The sequence below is a fragment of the Diuraphis noxia genome, unplaced genomic scaffold (assembly GCF_037042655.1).
Source record: "Diuraphis noxia isolate RWA-SAM2 unplaced genomic scaffold, SU_Dnox_SAM2 contig0003, whole genome shotgun sequence".
NCBI lineage: Eukaryota > Metazoa > Arthropoda > Insecta > Hemiptera > Aphididae > Diuraphis > Diuraphis noxia.
Window position 1 is genome coordinate 25,427,390 of NW_028301713.1, and position 21,461 is coordinate 25,448,850.

At 31.5% G+C, this 21,461-nt stretch overlaps 1 protein-coding gene across 13 annotated transcripts in view; it reads right to left on the reverse strand.

Annotated features, from left to right (window-relative positions):
* The window catches only part of LOC107167647 (coiled-coil domain-containing protein AGAP005037), a 224,868-nt gene that overhangs the window by 46,895 nt on the left and 156,512 nt on the right, over positions 1 to 21,461 (reverse strand). For all 13 annotated transcript variants that reach the window (XR_016190798.1, XM_089222529.1, XM_089222526.1 and 10 more), the window contains 2 exons: positions 15,234 to 15,405; positions 1,460 to 1,616 (listed from right to left, as the gene is read on the reverse strand). Coding sequence is in view for 12 of the 13 variants with exons in the window: in XM_089222529.1 (XP_089078655.1) it covers positions 1,460 to 1,616; positions 15,234 to 15,405 (329 nt within the window). In the remaining variant the exon portion in view is untranslated. The remainder of the gene's footprint in view (positions 1 to 1,459; positions 1,617 to 15,233; positions 15,406 to 21,461) is intronic.

A 21,461-nucleotide genomic window follows, 5' to 3' on the forward strand; every position in this document is an offset into this window, starting at 1 on the left:
GCGCGTGTGATGATGATCACAATACTGACTACCCGAAACTATATTAAAATGTTAATGTTCTAACCATTATATATATACAGATTTTTTTTTTATATGGACAGTATAGTTTTACAGTGCCGTCGATGATATGGCCATAATAATAATAATAATGAGAATAATGATAATACGTCCATATATTATATGCGAAATATCATATATTATAGTGTTTAGTATAATAGATAGCAAAGCTGACACTGTATAATAATATTTTTGACGATTCTATCTTTTAGGTGTGTACGCGTGTGCAGCATAACACTGTTAATACAATAAATATACGTAGGTATACCATCACACAGCTACGTATATATAGTTAAATTAACGGGCGGTGGTAAACTCTCCCGATTTTTAAAAATAGTAAACTCTCCCGGGTTAATATTATGTTTACCTAAAGTAAGCGTGTAAACTCTCCCGGGTTAACTAAAAAAAAAATAGATTCCCTAACTTTTTTAAAATCTGTATGTTCTTGTTATCAAAAACAATAATTTTAACATTTTTATGTATATTTTGTACTTGTAACTTATATCATTATTATTTTTATTATTATTACTATTATTGACTATTTTTAAAAGAAACTTAAATGTAGATTAGATTTTTTGAAATTTTATTTTTTATTGTATTTTTAATTTTGACTATAATATTATAGCGCATAGCACCTAAAGACATTAATTTATATTGTTCTTCTTCTTCTTATTATTATTATATACGATCGAATATTTTTTAAACGCAACTTAAATGTATATTAAATTTATTTTATGATTTTTACTAGGCCCGGGAGAGTTTACACATTTCCGTCAACTAGTACTGGAGTAGACCCGGAAGAGTTTACCATCAGGAGAGTTCACCATCGGGAGAGTTTATAAGGGCGATGCCCGTTTCCACCAATACTGTACCTTTCCCTTTTCCACCAATACCCGTTTCCACCAAAAGTGTATCTTTCCCCTTTCCACCAATATCCGTTTCCACCAAATAACCTAACGTTTTTACAAAAACAATTGTATACTACTATATTCTACGATTGGAAAAAAATATCATCCAATTATATATATAAGTAGATACAATATACATATACATAACTAAATACATTAATATATCATTTTTTTCAATCCAGCATTTTAGTATTTTAAATAAACTTATTACTGCATTAAAGATTTTAATATAAGCGTAGTATATAAATTATTTTGGTAAATTAACCGTGGTTTAATTATAGGTAGATCTCATTTGGTGGTAACGGATATTGGTGGAAAAGGGAAAGATACACCTTTGGTGGAAACAGGTATTGATGGAAAAGGGAAAGGTCTACTTTTGGTGGAAACGTGTTACGCCCGTTTACAATCGTCCAAATCGACATTCGTCAATAACTTTTACCTGCGAATAAAACAATAATATTCGTAATAACATCTTAAACGGTGTTCGTATTTACCTGGTCTCTTCGTCGATCACCGGAGTGATTGACCCAGTCCTGGGCCCATAGCCATAATACGAGTTGTCGTCGAACGATGAACCTCCCGGAGACATATACGGGGCGGCCGTGTATCCGCCGGTCCTAGAACTAGCTCTCTCCGGCGATGACATGTACCCTGAAAAATAATATTATCATATACACAATATTATTACGGTGGTCAATCAATTGTAACTTAATTTTATATTTATACATTTTTTGGTGATAATAGTGATAATATTATGTTTAATAATCGCATGTTATTATAGGTAGCGGCGGTGATTGCAATGCGTCGACAACGGGAAAAATATCTCTGCATGTATATACCCTATAATAGCTATGCAACAGAGGTATTCAAACTTTTTTATTTCACGGCTCCTTTTTGTGTTCACAATACTTTGACGGCTGCTGCGGCCAAATTATTATGTAAAAATCGAAACGAAACGGATAGGTACAGTATCCTATTGATGATTTTTGAAGCATGCTCATCCTATTTTTAATTTGCTAGTAAGCGCTGATATTTTGTTGTTGATAATCTTGATGTATCTAAATCAAAATTCAAGCTAGTAGTTTTTGAGTTATACGTAACTTTTTATTTTAAGGATAATATATCTATATTATGGAAGATAGTGGGCTTAGACGATTTGAAAAAGTTAGCAATTACTATTGATTTATCAACAAAAATAATTTGTAAAAATGATCCAATTATGATAAATACTAGGTAAATCTAACATATTTTTATTTTTATAAAACCATTTTTAAGGATTATTATCCTTAGTATAAACATTTTAACAACTCAGAAATTTATTTACTAAATAATTTTCTTAAAAAATACGGGCCGTGGTTAGGATCATTTGAAAATAGAAGTTGGTATCGCCACAGGATACTCCTTGAAGTAGTTTAAAAAATATCAGAAATTTAAAACTATGGTCTTTAAGTCTACTTAAAAAAAATCTAAAATTTAGAATTTGGATAAATGTATTATTAAAGGGAAAAATGGGGATGAACATGCTTAAACAATCACCTTATTGTAGATGGTCTATAAACAATAATGACTTTAGTACAAGAGATAAAACTTCAAATGATCGATTGACGACTGCGTGTTTCACTATTGTTTCCATAATGATTATAAATAATATTTACGAATATTAATTATACAAGAAGTACATTAATGTTGGTTTCCGGTGCTTTGACGCGGCTCGCTTTATCAACTATCGCGATGCCCCTGGGAGCCGCGAAGCACAATTTGAATATCTCTGCAGCTATAGAATAATATTTTAATATATGCCAAACAATCTGATCACGATCAAAGTATTTATGAACAGTTACCAATACAACAGCTTGGTTCGTAAAAAGTTTGTTGGAGCGTTGAAAATATGATAAATTGAATCTGATAAAATCGTATATCAAATATATAAATAATTACAGTAACTTTTTGGATGGCACTGCTCAGTATTAAGCGCATTAATCATGATAAATGTCAACGTTTATAATTAACCGAGTCGTTACCCTACCCTAACCTAACCTAAACCATCAAAAATCTAATGTTTCCTGCAGTAAAGGTGGTGGGTTATTATATGCACGTGTACACGAAAAATGTTAATGCACGGTTAAGTGGTTAATCGAGTGGTAATCCAACATAACCAACCAATCACAGCTAAGGAATTACGTGTACGCGTGTGTGTATGGTGGAAATCTGTTGCTTAACTGAAATTACAGTTACCTACGATTTTTCCAAAAGAAACTTAATAGTTTTACCTAATAATACGAGTACAGCGTGTTCACAAAAACAATGCGTGCTAATATGGTGTACAGGTATAATTCAGTTACTTTTACTACTCGGTACACTTTTTATTTTTTTTTCATCGTTGAATAAACAATAAGGAACGGGTGGGAACTGTTTATCAGAATACTGCTATCCGCGGTCCTCTTATACCCTCAGTACCCTAAACATAATATATTCGAATTCTGTTTGTGCGACACTAGACTTAACTATTGGATGATAAGTTCCTAAGATTTAAAATATAATAATTTTTGTATTTGGCCTGTTTTTGTGGATACTCGATACCTATGTTAAAGTTTTAGTTTTTAATCGATTTGAGAAATTAATTACCTAACCGTTTTAGAATAGTCTTTTAATATTTACAATTTACTTATACCATCTATGTTTGTGTCATGTAGTTCCAGTTTTAAGTATCTAAAACTTAAAATATAATTTTCGGTTCAACATTTCAAATGTTTTGTATATACTGCAGCAGACGTACAGTTAAATAGATTATTTTAGAATACCAGTAAACAGATACAGATGCAATATAGGTATAAATAACGTTTCTTCAATATTAAAGAAAACGCGCATTATATATGATTTATTGCTAATTTTAGAAAATTATGTATATACAACTTCATAATATACATATATACATTATACATGTAACATGTATATTGTATATGGTATTGAGATTATATTGTACTATTACGATTTTATTACTGTCGTATTTTTTACGCTAGAGAAGGCGCGATGGAAAAAAAAAACAGAAGAAATATTAAAAAGAAAGCTAGATTAATCATTGTTGTATGAAATATGTAGTTTAATTATAAAGTTTAGATTAAAAGACAAAATATACAGTTGTATAGTTTATCAAACTGTACTGCAGTATAGGTACACGCGATAATCGCATAACTTTGACAACTATAACATTTTTTGTTTCGTTACGGTTACGATGTGACTAAGAAATATCAAACAGTCATTATTATATAATAATTATAGGCTAATTAGTTATAGTATTAAACACCTGCCTACGATTAAATTAGGACCTAACCTAACCTAACCTCTGAATTCCGAACACTTGGACTGACACTTTATTCGCAATTCAGGGGAGCTTCATTATAAGGGAGTTTTCACTATATTATTATACGTAGGTAATTAACTCACATATATATATATATATGACATATCAAGTATATTTTGTTGTACCAATAATAATTGTTGCAAAAAGTTGCCATAGTGAAAACTGCTGGATAATTAAAATCTAATTGTACGACAGTTTAAATTTTGAACGAAACCGATGCGAAAACTTTTTGTGCAGATTACAGAGTGGCGTTATTACGGATAATGTAACTGGAGTACGCATTATCGTCGGATGGAATATAAAAGTTTAAAAATGGGGTCACTTTAGTTGCGTTCCGTAAAAAAGGTGTACACGAATCGCGTACCAAAAAATACAGGACGGAATCCGTGTATTTTAATCAGGGGTTCTTAAGAAACTTACGAAAATAAATAACAATTATAAATATGATCACAAGCCAATCAAAAAATTGTTAATGAAATGTAATGAAAAAGTAAATAAATGTTAAATCATTTTGATCTAATCAAAATCAAAATCAATATAGTCCATAATTAAATAAATAATAACACTAATGTTGTTAATCACAATTTCAGTCAAAAATTAGGTTTGTATTTATTCATTACCTGTTGTAATTTATATCATTATCGAAACATCATATAAGAGCCCAGGCTCCTTTATAATTAATATACCTCGGAGAACCTCTGAAACAATTTAACTATACCTAACAAATATAGTGGGATGCAATTCATGTATATCTTTTTAACGGGACGCAACTATAAGGCGCCCCGTAAAATATATACACCAAAATGTATTAAGTTTGTAAACGGTGTACTATGCGTTTAGCGAGAATATAATGTCTGTCGGCATCATTATGATATAGTCAAAAAATAATTCGTTTACGTAGAAACCGTCGCGGCGCGTATTTTAAATAGGAATATTATATATACAAAGGAGGCTATATTATATATACATATCATTATAACAATATTATTAATATTGTACGCAGTCACCGCGGCAGATCGTACGACGGCATTCTTCCTCGCTTCCGGTAGGTATATAGATATAATAATAGCAATAGTAATAATATTGTGTAAATATGATTTAATATTCCGAAATCCAATCAAGTGTTGAAAGGTTACGGATCCGAATTTGTTTAGCATATAACGAGAAGAGTAATGTGAACGGGGGTACTATATTAATATATAATAATAATAATATAAACGCGTATCTATGGATCTGCATAGTGCATGTATAATAGTAATAACAATAATAATAATACCACAGCCTTCGGGGGACCGAGAAACTTTCTTCGGGTAACATTGTCGTTTTCGTCGTCTCATTCATTCGCGCGCGGTCTCTAAACCATAACTAATTTCGAATAATTAATAAGTGCTACGACGAGGGTTAGAATAATTAAACAACACGGACTATAGAGCTGTGTTTCGAATGAGAGCCACCGAATTTCGTCGTCGACGTGAAGTGACCTCGAAACGGTCGAAACACCGCCCCGGTTTGGTGGCCATTCCATCGACGCGGCGATATACAATGGATATATCGTCGATTCGGCACAATGACATTAGTTAAATGTAATAATAATACATTTTATACAATTATGTCGAATACGCATACGTGCGTACGTGCCTATCGTTATATGCACAAACGTACCTACCCAATATAATAATAATAATATACATCACAAGTGTTGCAATCAGAATTTTTTCGATGAGGGAAGGGGTGCTCCAAGATGAATGCTATGTATAGAAAACCACTAAAAGTCATAACTAGGGCTGGGAATGTATAATTCTATATAATAACCAAAGGAAAAATGCTCGTGTATAATTATTCATACAGCAAATAGGTACATAAAATGTACTTTTTATTTCAATAACAAGTTTTGAGGCAAAAAGAAATTTTCCTCGCCACTTGTAAACTTAATTTTTACAACGTTCAGAAATGTTGCAAGAACTTACGATTAAAAAATTAAATTAGGCAAATAGAAGAAATCCTTGTTAGCAACTTTTAAACAAAAATCTCTAAAGTAAAATGTCAATTAAAATTCGGATGTTAGTGTTATATTCATCATAAACCCTAAAATTTCTTAAAATGCAAAATAAAAGCTTTTTAAGTTCCAATAAAATTCAAAAATACATCGAACGTATATGTTAAAAACGATCTTCAGTGTATCTGTTTCAGCTTTAAAAAATTAATGCAAAGTGAGAATCTCAGACCTAGTTATTACTTTACAATGAATAAAAAAAAAATGTTTTGCGTGTTCCTAATTTTTCTTCAAAGGTCCGATTACTATCATCGTTTCCATCCAAACAACCGCGTCAAATTAACAACTATCTATATACTACACCATATCAATAAAAACAGAAAAAAATCTGTGAAATTTAGACTAAATCTTAATCAGAATTTTGATTTTCTTAAATTCACCCTCTTGGAGCGCAACAGATACATACTTGCCCAAGGAAGGTTACAAACGCCTACAATCGTTAAATTTCAATCGATTATTACAATATTACAATATTATTGTTTGAATTATTATTCTTAAAACATATTATTGTTGCGATCCGCGTGAACGTTGATTTATATTCTGCAAATGGACACAATTACATAATATTATATTATTGTATTATTGTTTTCGGGGTCGCACATATTATTATAATATAGAGAAACAAAAGAAAAAGAAACGTTACCGACGTGCACTTATAAACGAACGTGGTCAGTCGTATAAGGCACCTGCGGGACAATAATAATTATTGTCATCGGGAACACTCACGTACCTATAAATAAATTTAGGATAATATGCGAAGGTCGAGTTTTTGTATGGACAATTTGGTTATATAGATGTCAAACGGTGGCGCCAATTTAACGATAATTGCAGTGCTCGTGCGTGTATGTAACGAAAAAAATATATCGATATAATAATAATAATAATATAGGCACCATCTATATAATAATAATAATACATTGTTATAATTTAATTATTTAATAACAATCGAATGTGAAAAATACTATACATATATTATGCAGTTGAGTTTTTTTCGTTCGTTTGCCGTCGAAAAGTATCAAAACAAATTGATGAAGTTTTGGCCAATACGCATTGATCTACGCTGATTATGATGCGAATGCGGATACTGAAAGAAGACTTCGTTAGTCTACAACACAAAGAGCAGTGGCGTTCTCGGGGAGGGTTAGGGGATATATGCCCCCCGTCGTTTTTTTTCCCGACCTACAGAAAACAACTTGTTAGTTATAAAAGCTATTTTAGAATCACTACTCAATACTTTTTATTAGTAAAAAGTTATTGTAAACTGTATTATTATTTATAACATCCCTCTCCATTGAAAATCTCCGGGCGTGCAACTGACAAAGAGATTCTATAAATTGGCGGTTAACGAATTTTGGTGACCTCGGCGGATGCGTCTGCGTCTTTGAGACTTCGACTGCGACACCCTTCGACCCGTTATGTATATGTATATATATATATAAGAGACGCAACTACTCTGTCGAGTTCCCCGGGCCTCGGGTCCACTATATACGTATTTATGCACGAAACGTATTAACAAAAACTTATCTAAACGGAACGATCGTAAATCTCACTACCGAACACCATAAATCACGTTTCAAACGACGACGACTATCTATACGGTCCGCGTGTGAGCGCCAATCTGGAGCAGGCCGTATATGGTATATATATGATATTGCCTACACAATGTGCGAGCCTTTGCGGTCAAAAGCGCGGATCAGATGGCCAATGGAAAGTTATCCTCAAGCCATTTGAATACAACGATATTATTATAATTAGGATAATATCTTACTAATATGGTTGACCAAAACCTCGAATTCCTCAAAATAATTAAGAACAACGTCCAGCGTGCAGCTTACTGCAGCTGAAGGATTGCATAAATGCCATAATTTCTTATGCGTTTATAGCATAGTATATAGTTCCCAATAAAACAGACGAAGCTCATACGGAGGTATACTTAATTTTAATTTAATGCAAAAAAAAAGAACAAATCGTATTAACTGTCGATTATAATTTTTTTGTATCTGTTATTTGAGACTCATATTAAATGTCCATACACAGGGTGATTTTTTAAGTAAGCTCACCTTACATTTCGTATGTTTAAATTATAACGATATTCAAATTCTAATTTTTGGAATTTTAAAATACACCTCAAAACCATATTTTTTAATACTTGAGATTTTTGTACCACTTGAGGATGAAAATGCTCTGACAATACAAACTTCTGTTTTTAAGATAGGAATTTTGATAGTTACTTCTAATTAATATCAACATAAATAATTTGTAAAAATTATCCAAGTATGCATCATACTACATCTGAAATTATATTTAATAATTATATTTTTGTAAAAACATTTTTAATGGAATAATTATTTTAATTTTAACATTTTAATAACCCAAAAACAATACTCATTAGAATTTTGACTTAAACGATATATTCAAATTTTCAAGTAAATCATCTACTAAATAATTTGCAGTAAAAAAAGGAGTTTTTGATTGAAAAATTGAAGTTTCTATCATTCTATCACCACATAAAAAATACAAAAAAATATCAGAAATTTGAAAATATGGTCAAAAGAAGGTATGCACTTTGAAGAAAAATGCCAAATAAAAAAAAATTATAGATTCATAATACATAGTAAAATGTATTAAATTGGTATTAAATATTTATTTTTTTTTTAATTATATTAGAACAATAGAGTACCTATACTACTATTCATATTTTTTATTAACTTCTAAAAAAAAAATTATATGAAAATAAATTTATAATTTTAGTTATCTGTTTTCTATTCAATATAGGCACGAGTAAAGTTATTTTGCTAACAAGCATACGTGACTTTGTTATACCTACTTAATACGTAGAATAGTGGTAATGTAAACCAAAAGTAACCTGGTTATTTTCGAGGTCAATAAATAAAAAATTATATATATATTATATAGGGTTTTAGGGTAAATACTCCAGTGTAATATACTGGAAGATTAAATGTGTAAATATTTGTAAAAAAAAAAAAAAAAATGTGGTAAAATAGGGTTGCATAGTGCGGTCATTTTATTGTTATCAAAACATATCAAATATTTATACAAATGATATAAAAGTTTGAGGGATATTTCGCCTGAGTCGTTGCCAGTACAGTGCGTGGTCTGTTGCGTGGGCGGAAGAAAAAAAATATAACGTTAACAATATTTTATTATTAATTGCAATTCGATTACGACTAATATTTATTGTTTCTCGAGTGTACGGGTAGGGCGGGGGTTGGTGTACCTACCCGTGGGTCACTCACAGACGTAAAAGCTGGTACTATATGGTACCCGTAGGGAACTCACGGACGTACAGCAACTGCAGTCGTGTACACTATGCGCTGTAACCACTCAGCTGTGCATTTAGTTATGATAGTAATTAACAATAATATTATTTTGTATTTATATATACAGTGTGTTCACGATATGAGGTACCACTTAATATTTCCTCTGCACGACCTTGGATTGAAATGGGATTTTCAGGAGGTAATAGAAAGTACCTAAATATACATTGTCGGGTAAAATTCAAATCTGTAACTCTCTCGATATGCACTTGCGCAATACAACTTACTTTTTTTTTAATGGCAACACCAATTTTTTTATACGGATTCATGTAGAGTATTTTTTTCAAAGAATTTTTGTATAAAAAGTTTTTTTCTAATTATAAAATTGGCAAAGTTACAGAATGGTCATATTTAATATTTATGTAGGTAGGTATAATCAAGTAAACTAAATACAAGTGGCATGTAATAATTTTACTGAAGATCAAATAAAAGGAGCAATATCACGAGAATTGTTGAGACGTTTGAAATCATAAAATCAAGGTGGAGACTTTGAACAAGACTTTATCAGATAAAAGTATCAATAAGTTAATAGTAATAAGTTCTAAAATTGTTGGATATGTTAATTCAATAAAATTTAAATAAACGAATTCGTAGTATTAATTTTTTTAATTTTCTTTACCTTCAACTATTTTTATTTATTAACTTGCAACTGTAGATAGAGTAAATAACGGTAGTAAGTAATTTATTTTAGTCTTTTTTGTATGTAAGTAGCAAATTAAAAATATAAAAAATATGTAGCTCAATTATAAAATCAATGTCATAAAAATGTCATTAAAAGCAGATTATAATAGTTACCTACATAAATATTAAATTTGACCATTATGTAACTTTGCCAATTTTATAATTAGAAAAAAACTTTTTATACAAAAATTGTTTGAAAAAAGATACTCTTCCTGAATCCGTATAAAGACATTGGTGTTGCCATTAAAAAAAAGTAAGTTGTATTGCGGATGCGCGTACCGAGAGAATTACAAATTTGAATTTTGCCTGACAATGTGTATTTAGATACCCTTTTACCTCCCGAAAATCCCATTTCAATCCAAGGTCATCCAGAGGAAATATTAAGTGGTACCTCATATCGTGAACACACTGTATATATATATACATAGTACCTACATGTATAAAATCGCATAGCCTGACCACCGCCGTTATTCAACTGCAAGTAAATAATGAAATGTGTTATTATAGAATATCGCGCGTCGTACTGCAGCAACCGCGGTCGTGGTATAGCCGTTTTGCGCCGAACGTCACGAACATTACATTATACCACTACAATAATAATTACACGAGTGCCTTATTACATATTATACATGTATATATTATGTAAAATATTGTGCGCAATACTAATATATCCGTAACGGACTAAAACAGACAGCTATAAAATTATGACTGCTTCAGTATATGATAATAATAATAATATACAGTTTGATAAAGTCGCGTGTGGCCCGCAGCGGTGCGGTTGCCGTCGACGTTTATGCTCTATACAGGTATTGAAATCGCGGTCGACCGTGGTTGCGAAACGTCGGAGAATATTACTATTATTACTATTATATTTGAGTATATCGTTATTATTATTATTATTATTACTGACATCTCTCGTTCGGATATGATAATATGATTTAAAATATCGTATCGACTCGACGAGTGCCCAGCACATAACTTCCAATTGATATTCTACGACATCTGCTGCGGTGCTCCTAAATAATTTTTTGCCTCGTTGCCCATTAACTTTAATTATATAAAACTGACAAGGCTCACCCTTGAATATTTCTTCTTAATTACAAACTAAACTCGAAAATAATTAGGGTTCCCCCCCCCCCCCCCCCCCATAAACGTTTTAATGTTGGAATAAAATAAATATTCCACTCCTCTCCCCTCAATCGCTAATATTATAGGAACGACCTTTAGTTTGAAAAGCACTGTTCATAGTATTATATATAGATAAGAAGCGACCAAAAATCCAAAACGGCTTATAATAGTTATTGCTTTTGAAACTTCTCAAAATATATCGATCTCCTGCGAGAAAAAAAATTTTGGATTTATTTTTTTGTGTAATCCTGAGACTGGAACTGCAGAGAACTAATCGCGGTCTCGTGCGAGGTACGTTTATTAAAAACGTATTTACTGTATTATACAGTTACTTTTTCGAGTCGAAAGTTTCATTCAGTTCTGTTATATTGGGATTTGAAAATATATATATACGAGATATATGTATTATTACACTATAGCTAGCTACTGAAAAAATCATTTTTACAGAAAATTGAAAAATAAATGACACAACCCGTGTCTTGTTTAAAAATCGTTTTGGTCCTTCAGTTAGTATGTCTTACGTTGTTGGAAAATAAAAATGTTGATCCGGTTAGTTTATAGCATGTTCAATTATGCAGTAATAATGTAGACACATTATTGTGATGATAATTACATGGGTAGGTAAACGTAATAAAATATTATATAGAATTCAAAATGTTACTTTATAGTTTGTAATGATAAATTTTATTAAAACATAAAAATAGAACCAGCATCGTACCAACGGTGGGGGAGGATAGCATCCCCCTTCCACCTGAAATTTTTGAATAGTTTAATTTATTCTGAGAAAACTGAAATATCTGTAAATTAATTGTATCTTACTTAATGTTCTTAGGTATAACAAATTATCCATTATAGTAAAATAAACAGCATAAATTTTAAAATACCTTTGTAATATTATTCTATGTAATTCTGATTATAAATATTGAATACTGCAGCTTACATTATTAAATATTTTGATGGTGGGTACCTACGGAGTATGAGTATTTCTACATAGATATTGACGTGGACGATCGGTGTAATTATTATGACAATTTTTTATCGTCGTCGTAAAACGTATTCTATTTTGTGCTATTAATCACCTAGTGCATTAGCCACTTTAAAAATCTATAATCGACAATCGTTAACGTCGTTTTCATGTATTACCGAGGCATTGATTGGCTCATCTGAGAGCCAATTTTGTTTCAGAAAAAAATAGAAAATTAATGTTCTTAAAAATATATCTAAATTATTATTAATATTTATTTTTATTAATTTTATTATATATTATTTAATATATTTTTTTTATAGATAGGTATGGTTAGGTAGTAGGTAATAACTATAAATTAATAAAAATTAGTCCACTATTAAAATATACGATTTGTTTAGTTATGTTCAGGTGTCACGTTATCCAATGTGTTAATTAAAAATTAACCTTCATCCAAATGTCAGGTCTAAGTACGGCACTACCAGTGACGTTGTTAAACGTCCAATTTACGGACGAGCGATTTATCGGATAAACGTTGTAGAGCGCATATCAAATCATTCCCAGCAAAACAATTTGATTTGATATTAATTACCGTCGGTTATGTTTTTCGCAAATGCAATCAAACCAAACAAGGGTGATCGATAGTTTTTGTAATTACAATACAATATAATTGCTAAACATCTTGGCACCTCACCACTGTCCACGCAGAACACTTATTATTTTGTACCTATATATACATATATGTATATTTAAAGAAATATTAGGCTGTAAACGCCAATATTATGTTGCATAAAATTCTTGTATTATGTATAGTCTGGGGCACATTTATTGCAAGCGTTATTAAAAACTGCAGGCTGAAAGTCAAAAATATTTATTCAAACGAAATGTTATTTGTGGTACGCGTACAGATAAACAGAACATATGAAATATATCGATCTCAATCAACTCGAGTCATAATATCGTCTCTATTAAAAGGTATATCTCCAAAAAACGTATGACCACCGCGCGAGTACACCTACGCGTGAGTGATGTGTTCTTTGCAGCACGAACACTTTTAACTCTATTATGTTATATTTAACGTAATTATATTTAAACGTTTTCAAACAAACAACGAAATATAATTAAACGACTACCAAGTAAAATAATAATAATAATAATAATTTACTTTTATTCAAACGACGAAAAGGTAATAATAAGTAAGTGGCTTACTTCGAATTAATTTTATTCCGAACCCTTTTTGATCCTGTCGCTCGTGATGTTTATTTATATATCACATACCTGTCGTCTGTATATTATAATATATTATGTTTACCGTAACTGTGGCGTAAGACGTAGTGGTGGGGGTGAAGGGATGGCAGTATGGGTGAAGTTGAAGCGAAGAGATGTGCCCGTGTCCTTTGACTGTGCGCGCCTTTGAATGACGTCAACAATAAAAAAATCAGGTGAAAATGTCTTTATAATCTAAACTCGGGTTTTTGGCTGCTGCTGTGTTCAACGTATATTATTATGTTAATGACGACACAAATTACCTTGGGCGTATTGTTTATATAATATTACAACATGAGTAATTCCCGATCTACGTGAAATCGCAAAGAGAAAATAGTACAAATAGTGGACCAAAATACAAAAAAAAAAAATGTTTACGGGATTACCTGCAGCCGCGGGTTGGGTACGCGATTTTCGGATAAAGTCTTATGTGCTAGATCGATGGAGATCGATATTCAACACAAAACTACATTGCTCTTAAAAAAAAAAAAAAAAACAATAGCCTAACCTTTTTTAGAAATGTATTATTGTTTCAACAATTTTAAATTCTTAAAATCATATATTTTTTTTAATGACAACGGGTAATTTGAATTCCTTATAATCCAAAACAAAATATTTTTTGGTGTACTTCGACTTACGGAAATTGAATTTCGGACGAGTAGTTTATCAGTTACTACTACTTATATACTAAAGTATATAAAAGTATTTAGACAGACTGGCTTGTTGAATGTAGGTGCTACACCGGGGTGTCTCATGAGAAAAATATAGGCTCAAAATTTAAGTACTTAAAACTAATACTAATAAACTACTCGTCCAAAATTCGAAAATTTTATCGATCGACATACCTTGCGATATTACTACTACCGCTCTACAAAGGCCGCTATTAACTGGTAAAAAAGTCATAGTTAAGTCAAAAATAAAATTAATTTTAAGTTAATTAAAAAAAATAAAATATTTAACTTAAATAGTCAGTTTATTATTTACTGATCAACTTATGAACTTAACTAGTTTAATTTACAGTTTAAATATCTTAGCATATTTCAGTTGATTTGAAAATATCCATCAAGTTAAAAACGTTTTGACATTTTTCATTTATACGTCGATAATATTAATATAAAATTAATTTAAAATAACATTTATGTTATTTCTCTTGATCAAATAATTTTGTACATTGATATATATTTTATAAAATTATAGATAACCACAGTCTCTCTTTATGTGATTTACATACTAATTTAAAAAAATGAATAGATTAATTTTTTTTCAAGCTTAGTTAATTTAGTATATTTCCCATCACATTAACTTTTAACATATCGAGTAAATTTTTTTATAATTTGTTAACTGTTAACTTTTTAACTCACCGATCTTGTGTTCTCTTAACTTTACTCAACTCGTGTTAATTATTTTTATTAACTATTCGAAATATAACTACAACTATAGGGCCTACGTGTACATTATAGTTGACCCGTTGGGTTACCTGACGATTTGTTGGCCGCTACGGTCGGCACGGCCGGCGAATAAGCTCTGGCCGGTATGGACCCGGTGGGTGGACGGCCCCTGTTGGGCAGCGTAGCAGACGATCCGGGTGGGAACTGATGGGTCATGTAGTACGGTTGTCCCGGAGCCCCGCCGCTTGTGCATTTGCTTCCCTGCGAACAGACGAGAGAGAAAAGGCGATTAGTATACAATATCGTCGTGATAATAGCATTATAATATTAAAGTTTTTATTTATTTGTTTATATACCTAGCAATACTGGACGTGCCCGATTTAATACAATATTTACAAATATAGGTAATACATATTGTTTGTACAAGATATTTTACGGTACAGTCGATGATTGGTCTTTATATGGTTTTTCGCATCATAGTTGTTGTTAAAATTTTGAAGATGTGATGGTATTTCGATAAAAATCGAAATTAATTTGAGTTAATAGTTCTGAAAAATCTTTATAAGACCATCAATAAGAAGCTTAAGGAAATAGTAATATTAGCTTCGAGTCTTCTGTTTTTGTTTTGTGTCAAGTCAATATACCTATATCGTATTCTTATTATTTTATCCTCGACGACGATGACGTATAGCTCGTACAGTCTGGCGAGAAAATAACCGACATGGCGTTTCGCGCAGATTATGCGAGTTCAAAGTGTGCAGATAACCCGACCTAACATAATATATAGGTTTACCGGGTTATTGCAATTATTATAGTATAATAATATGGTATGGTCATGGGTGGTTTATACCGAGGATGATGCGTCATTCAAGCGTACGAGCGTATCACAATAAATTACGTGTTGTCGTAGGTATTATAGTACGTTTATTAGATATAAGCGTATAATAAATTGTGACCGCATGGATCATATATAGCGAAATCGCGTACCTCACGCACCTCATCGTGCACACCCATTGCGCGTATAGTAGTCCGACTAAATATTTTAATACTAACATTGTCGTTTCGAAATTAATCGTCTTGACTTTCTATACCAAATAAAAAAAATAAAAAAACAAACCTAAAATAGGTACGCCATTTCGTTCGGGATCGTCTGAGTTAAGAGTTCACGAGCAGCATATCATTATAAATCGGAATATATTAGTGTAACAGAGGTACATATATACATAGGTAATATGATATTGTTGTTAATTGTACGCCCAGTTTTATAATAATCATAATTATTAATTGCCGTTATTACAACATTTAGTACGATAATTACATTAGTTTCATCGTAATGACGTATTATGTTAATTGACGAAAGCGTAATAATATATATATATATATATATATATATATATAGGTGCCGCGCAACATAAACGATTAAATGCTGTTGTGATATTGCAAGGTGGGCCTCGTTGGCACACATATGACGTCGTCGTACACACATACGTAGATACATATATATATACATATACACATACATACGTAGACATAATATTGCAGGGCTGTGGCTGCTAATAATTAGCGATGCCTCTCGAAGATTATCAAAGCGAACATAACAGTAAAACTTATCAAAATATAAAATACCTTGGAGTAGTGTTGGATAAAAAGATTCACCTGGAATCCTCGTGTATCTTCCAAATTACAGTAAGGTTACCAACGTTTAAAAATACTCTACCTACTAATCAATCGTCAAACTTCATTAAGTCGGGAGTTCTCATTAATGCGTTATATATAACCAAATCATTCGTCCTCTAATATTATATGCCACCCCGGCCTGGGATCAATGTGCCACGACTCACAAAAATAACGTCCTGCGAGTAATCTTCAAATGCTAATTGGTTTGTTCGAAATGAACCACTGCACACAGATTTTAAACTACCGACTATCAGAGAGTAGGTACATCAAGGAACTATCAATAAGCTTCTTCGATCGATTGCAAAAAACAAGTGATCAGTTACACAGATTCCAACGTGGTTGACTCTCCATGATTTATTAAATCAATAAACTTGTATAATTATATAATTGTTAAATTTCTTCGTAATGTGATGATTTTTATTTTTCTGTACATCAAAAAAACATAGCTATTACTTATACCTATCATGATCTGATTTACAAAATGTCAAAAACTTAATTCTGTATCCCTAAGTTTAGATGATTATTGCCAGGAAAACTTTAAGTAATAATAATAATTTAAAAAAAAGTAAAATATATATATATATATATCATTATAATATCATACGATAATATATACGCTTTTGCGACTAGGTGATTATTATTTCCCGTCGACAGTCAATTAATAATAATTGTTAATTAATGATTAATTCTCGTCTAGAGTTCGTCGAGCGACGATCAAACTTCACTCCCGCCGCTACTGTCTCCTCAGACTTCAAGTGTTCTATACATTATCATCGTCGTCTGCACAACAGTACTGTACGACGAGATATTATTGTTTTACATTATTATCATTATAATCTGCTGGTGCTTCTTCCGGTGCTAGTACTGCTACTACACACGACGCCATGCCCGTCGACGCGGAAGCGACGACGACGACGACGACGATACTGGACACTTTGTTTCTTTTTGCTCAAAAGAACCGTTGATTCGTAAAACGTTTCGGATTATACACTTTTAAATTAATATATGATTTATAATGTTATAACATCGTTTATTGTCACTGCACACGAATCACTATAGTGAATATATACACAGCAATATATCAGTGTATTGTCAAAGAGAACCACACTGTGGCGGAGCGGAGCGGTGTTCGGTGCGTAATATTTTCTCAGCGATAACCGAACGTATAATTATTATTATTGTGTCTGCATCGACAGAGTACATTATTATTATAATATCATGAAATATAATGATATAATATGCTGTAATATTGCAGTGCGCACAGTAGCCTGGAGGGGCTCTGTCGGCGTGTTTTACGTATACGTACGTAATATAATATATTAACACACGATAATATTGTAATGTTTTTATTATATATTTTGTGTAGGATTCAAAGTCGGTTGTGCAACGGCACGCGCTGTAAACCGCAAACAGAAATCATTTACCGCCTACCCATCCGCATATAATATGTAATTCCAAAACGCGAGGTCCGCAAAATTAATTTTAGTGATTATAAGTCATTGCGATGTAATAAAAATAACCGTTTTATCGCGCAAAATTCGCACACGTCGATTAGTGTTTCATCCGTGATTCATCGCGGATGCTCAGCCCCGTTTTTTAAATTTAATAACGATTTTTGTTTTTTTTTTTTTTTTTTTTAATTGTCCGCTAACCAAATTTTACAGTAGAAAGAGTGGCGGGTAGAGGGTAATTTGAGAAACAGAAGTATGCAGGTCTCGCGCGCACCATCTATATAGGGAAGTATTAAAAAAATTCTCGAAAATTAAAAGAAAAAAAACTGTCTTCAAACATCATCATCTACCTATATTTTGTATAAAAATCCTATAAAACAGATTTTGAATAACTGCGTTGCATTGTTGAAGAATCCAAAAAGGCGAATGCGGCTCAGTGAACTATTCAGCAGTACCTAATTTATGACTGTGCGAATGACGACATTGTAATAATTATAATTTTCTCGAATTAATGAACTATGGTCGAATTTAAACTGTCGTACTCATTGGTATATATCAATATTTATTGTTGTTTGATAATAATATTATGAAAACGGCGGACTGTTTAATTATATATCAGGTTGCGAAAGACTATTATTGGTATATTATATATTATACTCGAATAACCTCATAGGATTTTCATGTTATAACTTATAACTCTATATACTTTCGACGTCTGTTAATAAATAAGTGCCTGGCCATCAAAGAGAAATAATTATGAGTGGGTAGATATCACATTCCTATAAATATTCGAAATGTTATACATCTTCAGGAGGGATAAAAAACTGTTTCATGTTACCATCATAATTATTAATAAATGTGTATAATATCATTATGATGTAACGTAATATGCATATTATACATAATCAATAATAATAATAAAAATAATAATAATAACAATCAGATCACTCTGCAGGTCGACGAAATAACCGTCAAATATTTCGTTTAACTGTTGCAGGCACAAAATAGAATTCATTCGAAATACGATATTTGTTGTAGTGATATTAATATATTGTACATATAAAGTGTAACTATACCGTAGTCCGAATGTGTTTTTTTTAAATCATTTTATATAATAATAATAATAATAATAATAATATATTATCAGCTTTAAAGCGTGAGAAAAACAAATACAATCAATTATGAAGCCAACGGAAAGACAGTATCACCATGGGGTTGCCAGAGTTACTCGAGGGATATTGTGCTCTTCCACGCTTCATTATAATTAATAAAAGTTATTAATAAAATTCATTAAAATCATAATACAATGATATAAGGAATCAGAAACTAGGGACATTTTAATTAAGAAATTAATATTTCAGCCGTCGCAGTTTGATCTTAAGCACGACGTATAATAACGTTTCATTTATATATATATATATAGCTTGAACGGGTAGACGATGTACACTGCTAACGAGTTGTTTATTAAAAAAATCGTTGATCTACCGCACACATTTATCTTATACGTCAGCAAATAATTTTTAACTAACAAAATCATCATCACAGTATATATAAATATGTAATTGAAACGTACAAAATCAAGCATTTATCATTATACCGGTGGAATAAGCTAGGGGATCTATTAAGAATCAATGTTTTATAATAACATTACATCGGTGTAAACAAGTTCGAAAGAAGTGTCATACCTATACGTTTTACGAGTGATCTTCCTCGTGGGCTGTAATAAGCACAGTATTTTTATGTTATTATTATTATTATTGTCATCTCCTGTTTGTTCAGTTTGTTGGCGAAAGGTTTCAAATAAAAATATAATACCCGCGCTTGGAGCAATGTGCAGTTATATATTATAAATACAAATGCCAAAAATTCTATTATTTTATATTATTCTGAAAATTGTCGCAACTGTTATACAGTGCGATTCACCAAGATATCACGAATCTATATCAAAGTTTGATCGATTATTTACCGGGTTATTTAACTTTGCATTGATCAAGGAAAATAATAGGTCCTCAATAATAGCAGGTTTGAAAAAGAAGGGTGGTATATGGTGGATTAAAAATTTTAGTGATAATCGTTAATCCAAAACCCCGTGCATTTGCAAAAATGATCTAGTTATATAAAATATTACATTCTATAGAACATTTATATTTTATGTTTTTGTACAACCATTTTTAAGAACTATTATGATTCTTAGTATAAATATTATACTCATTCGAATTTTGATTTGGGTGTATCAAAATGTTGAAAAAAAAATGATCCACTAAATAAAAACATTGTAAACATTAGTTTAGGAGGGATTCTCATTCGATGTGCACATGAGTTTGTATCGCAACAGATAGGGCACTCCTTAAGTAAGGGTCTATTAACGTATACATTTGAAACATGATCCTTGAGCATAGGTATACGCATTTAAAAATTTCAAAAATCAGATTTTAAATAGCTGCATTATTGAACAAAAAAATGGTCGCGACCATGCAATTCGAGTCACTCTGTATATAAATATATATATTATTTTATGCTCGATTCGGACGAGAGCTATTCGCCAGCTTTCGTCTTGGCTGCTTGTTAAGGACTTGTGCGCGCACGGTTTTGCCCCGAGACCTAAGGATTAACACTGGTAATACAGTTATGTTATATATATATATATATATATATATATATATATATAGTACATACATATATAGTGTCTCACGGGATTAATGTGCGCGCGCGGAAGAAACATTAATAACGACTGTAGCAGCGATCGCACCATGTCCGCCCGGAAGAAAGAATATAATATAAACGTCAAACACGGGATGCGAACTTCATATTTTTATAAACTTTCTTTTCGTCCTTTCTCTCCCCCTTCCATCGCCGCCGGGGCTAGGATTCTCTTTTAATCCCTTTCGTAGTTTTCCACCCGTGTATCAACATGGGCTATACAGCACGTTATTATATAATATTATTAAGTTGTTATTACGCAGTGACCGAGTTTAGGCAATGTTTCTCCGCCGGTTTTTAATATCCCAGTAAATCTCCTGATGTATACACACACACACACACACACACACGCGCGCGCGCACATATATGTGTTGTTGTTATCGTATGTATGTAAAACGTTGAGGATCCAATACGCAATATCGTAAACGTCACTGTTATTATCACAAATAATATGTGTTATCTTTGCGCTAGGGGCGACTTAGTAGGTTA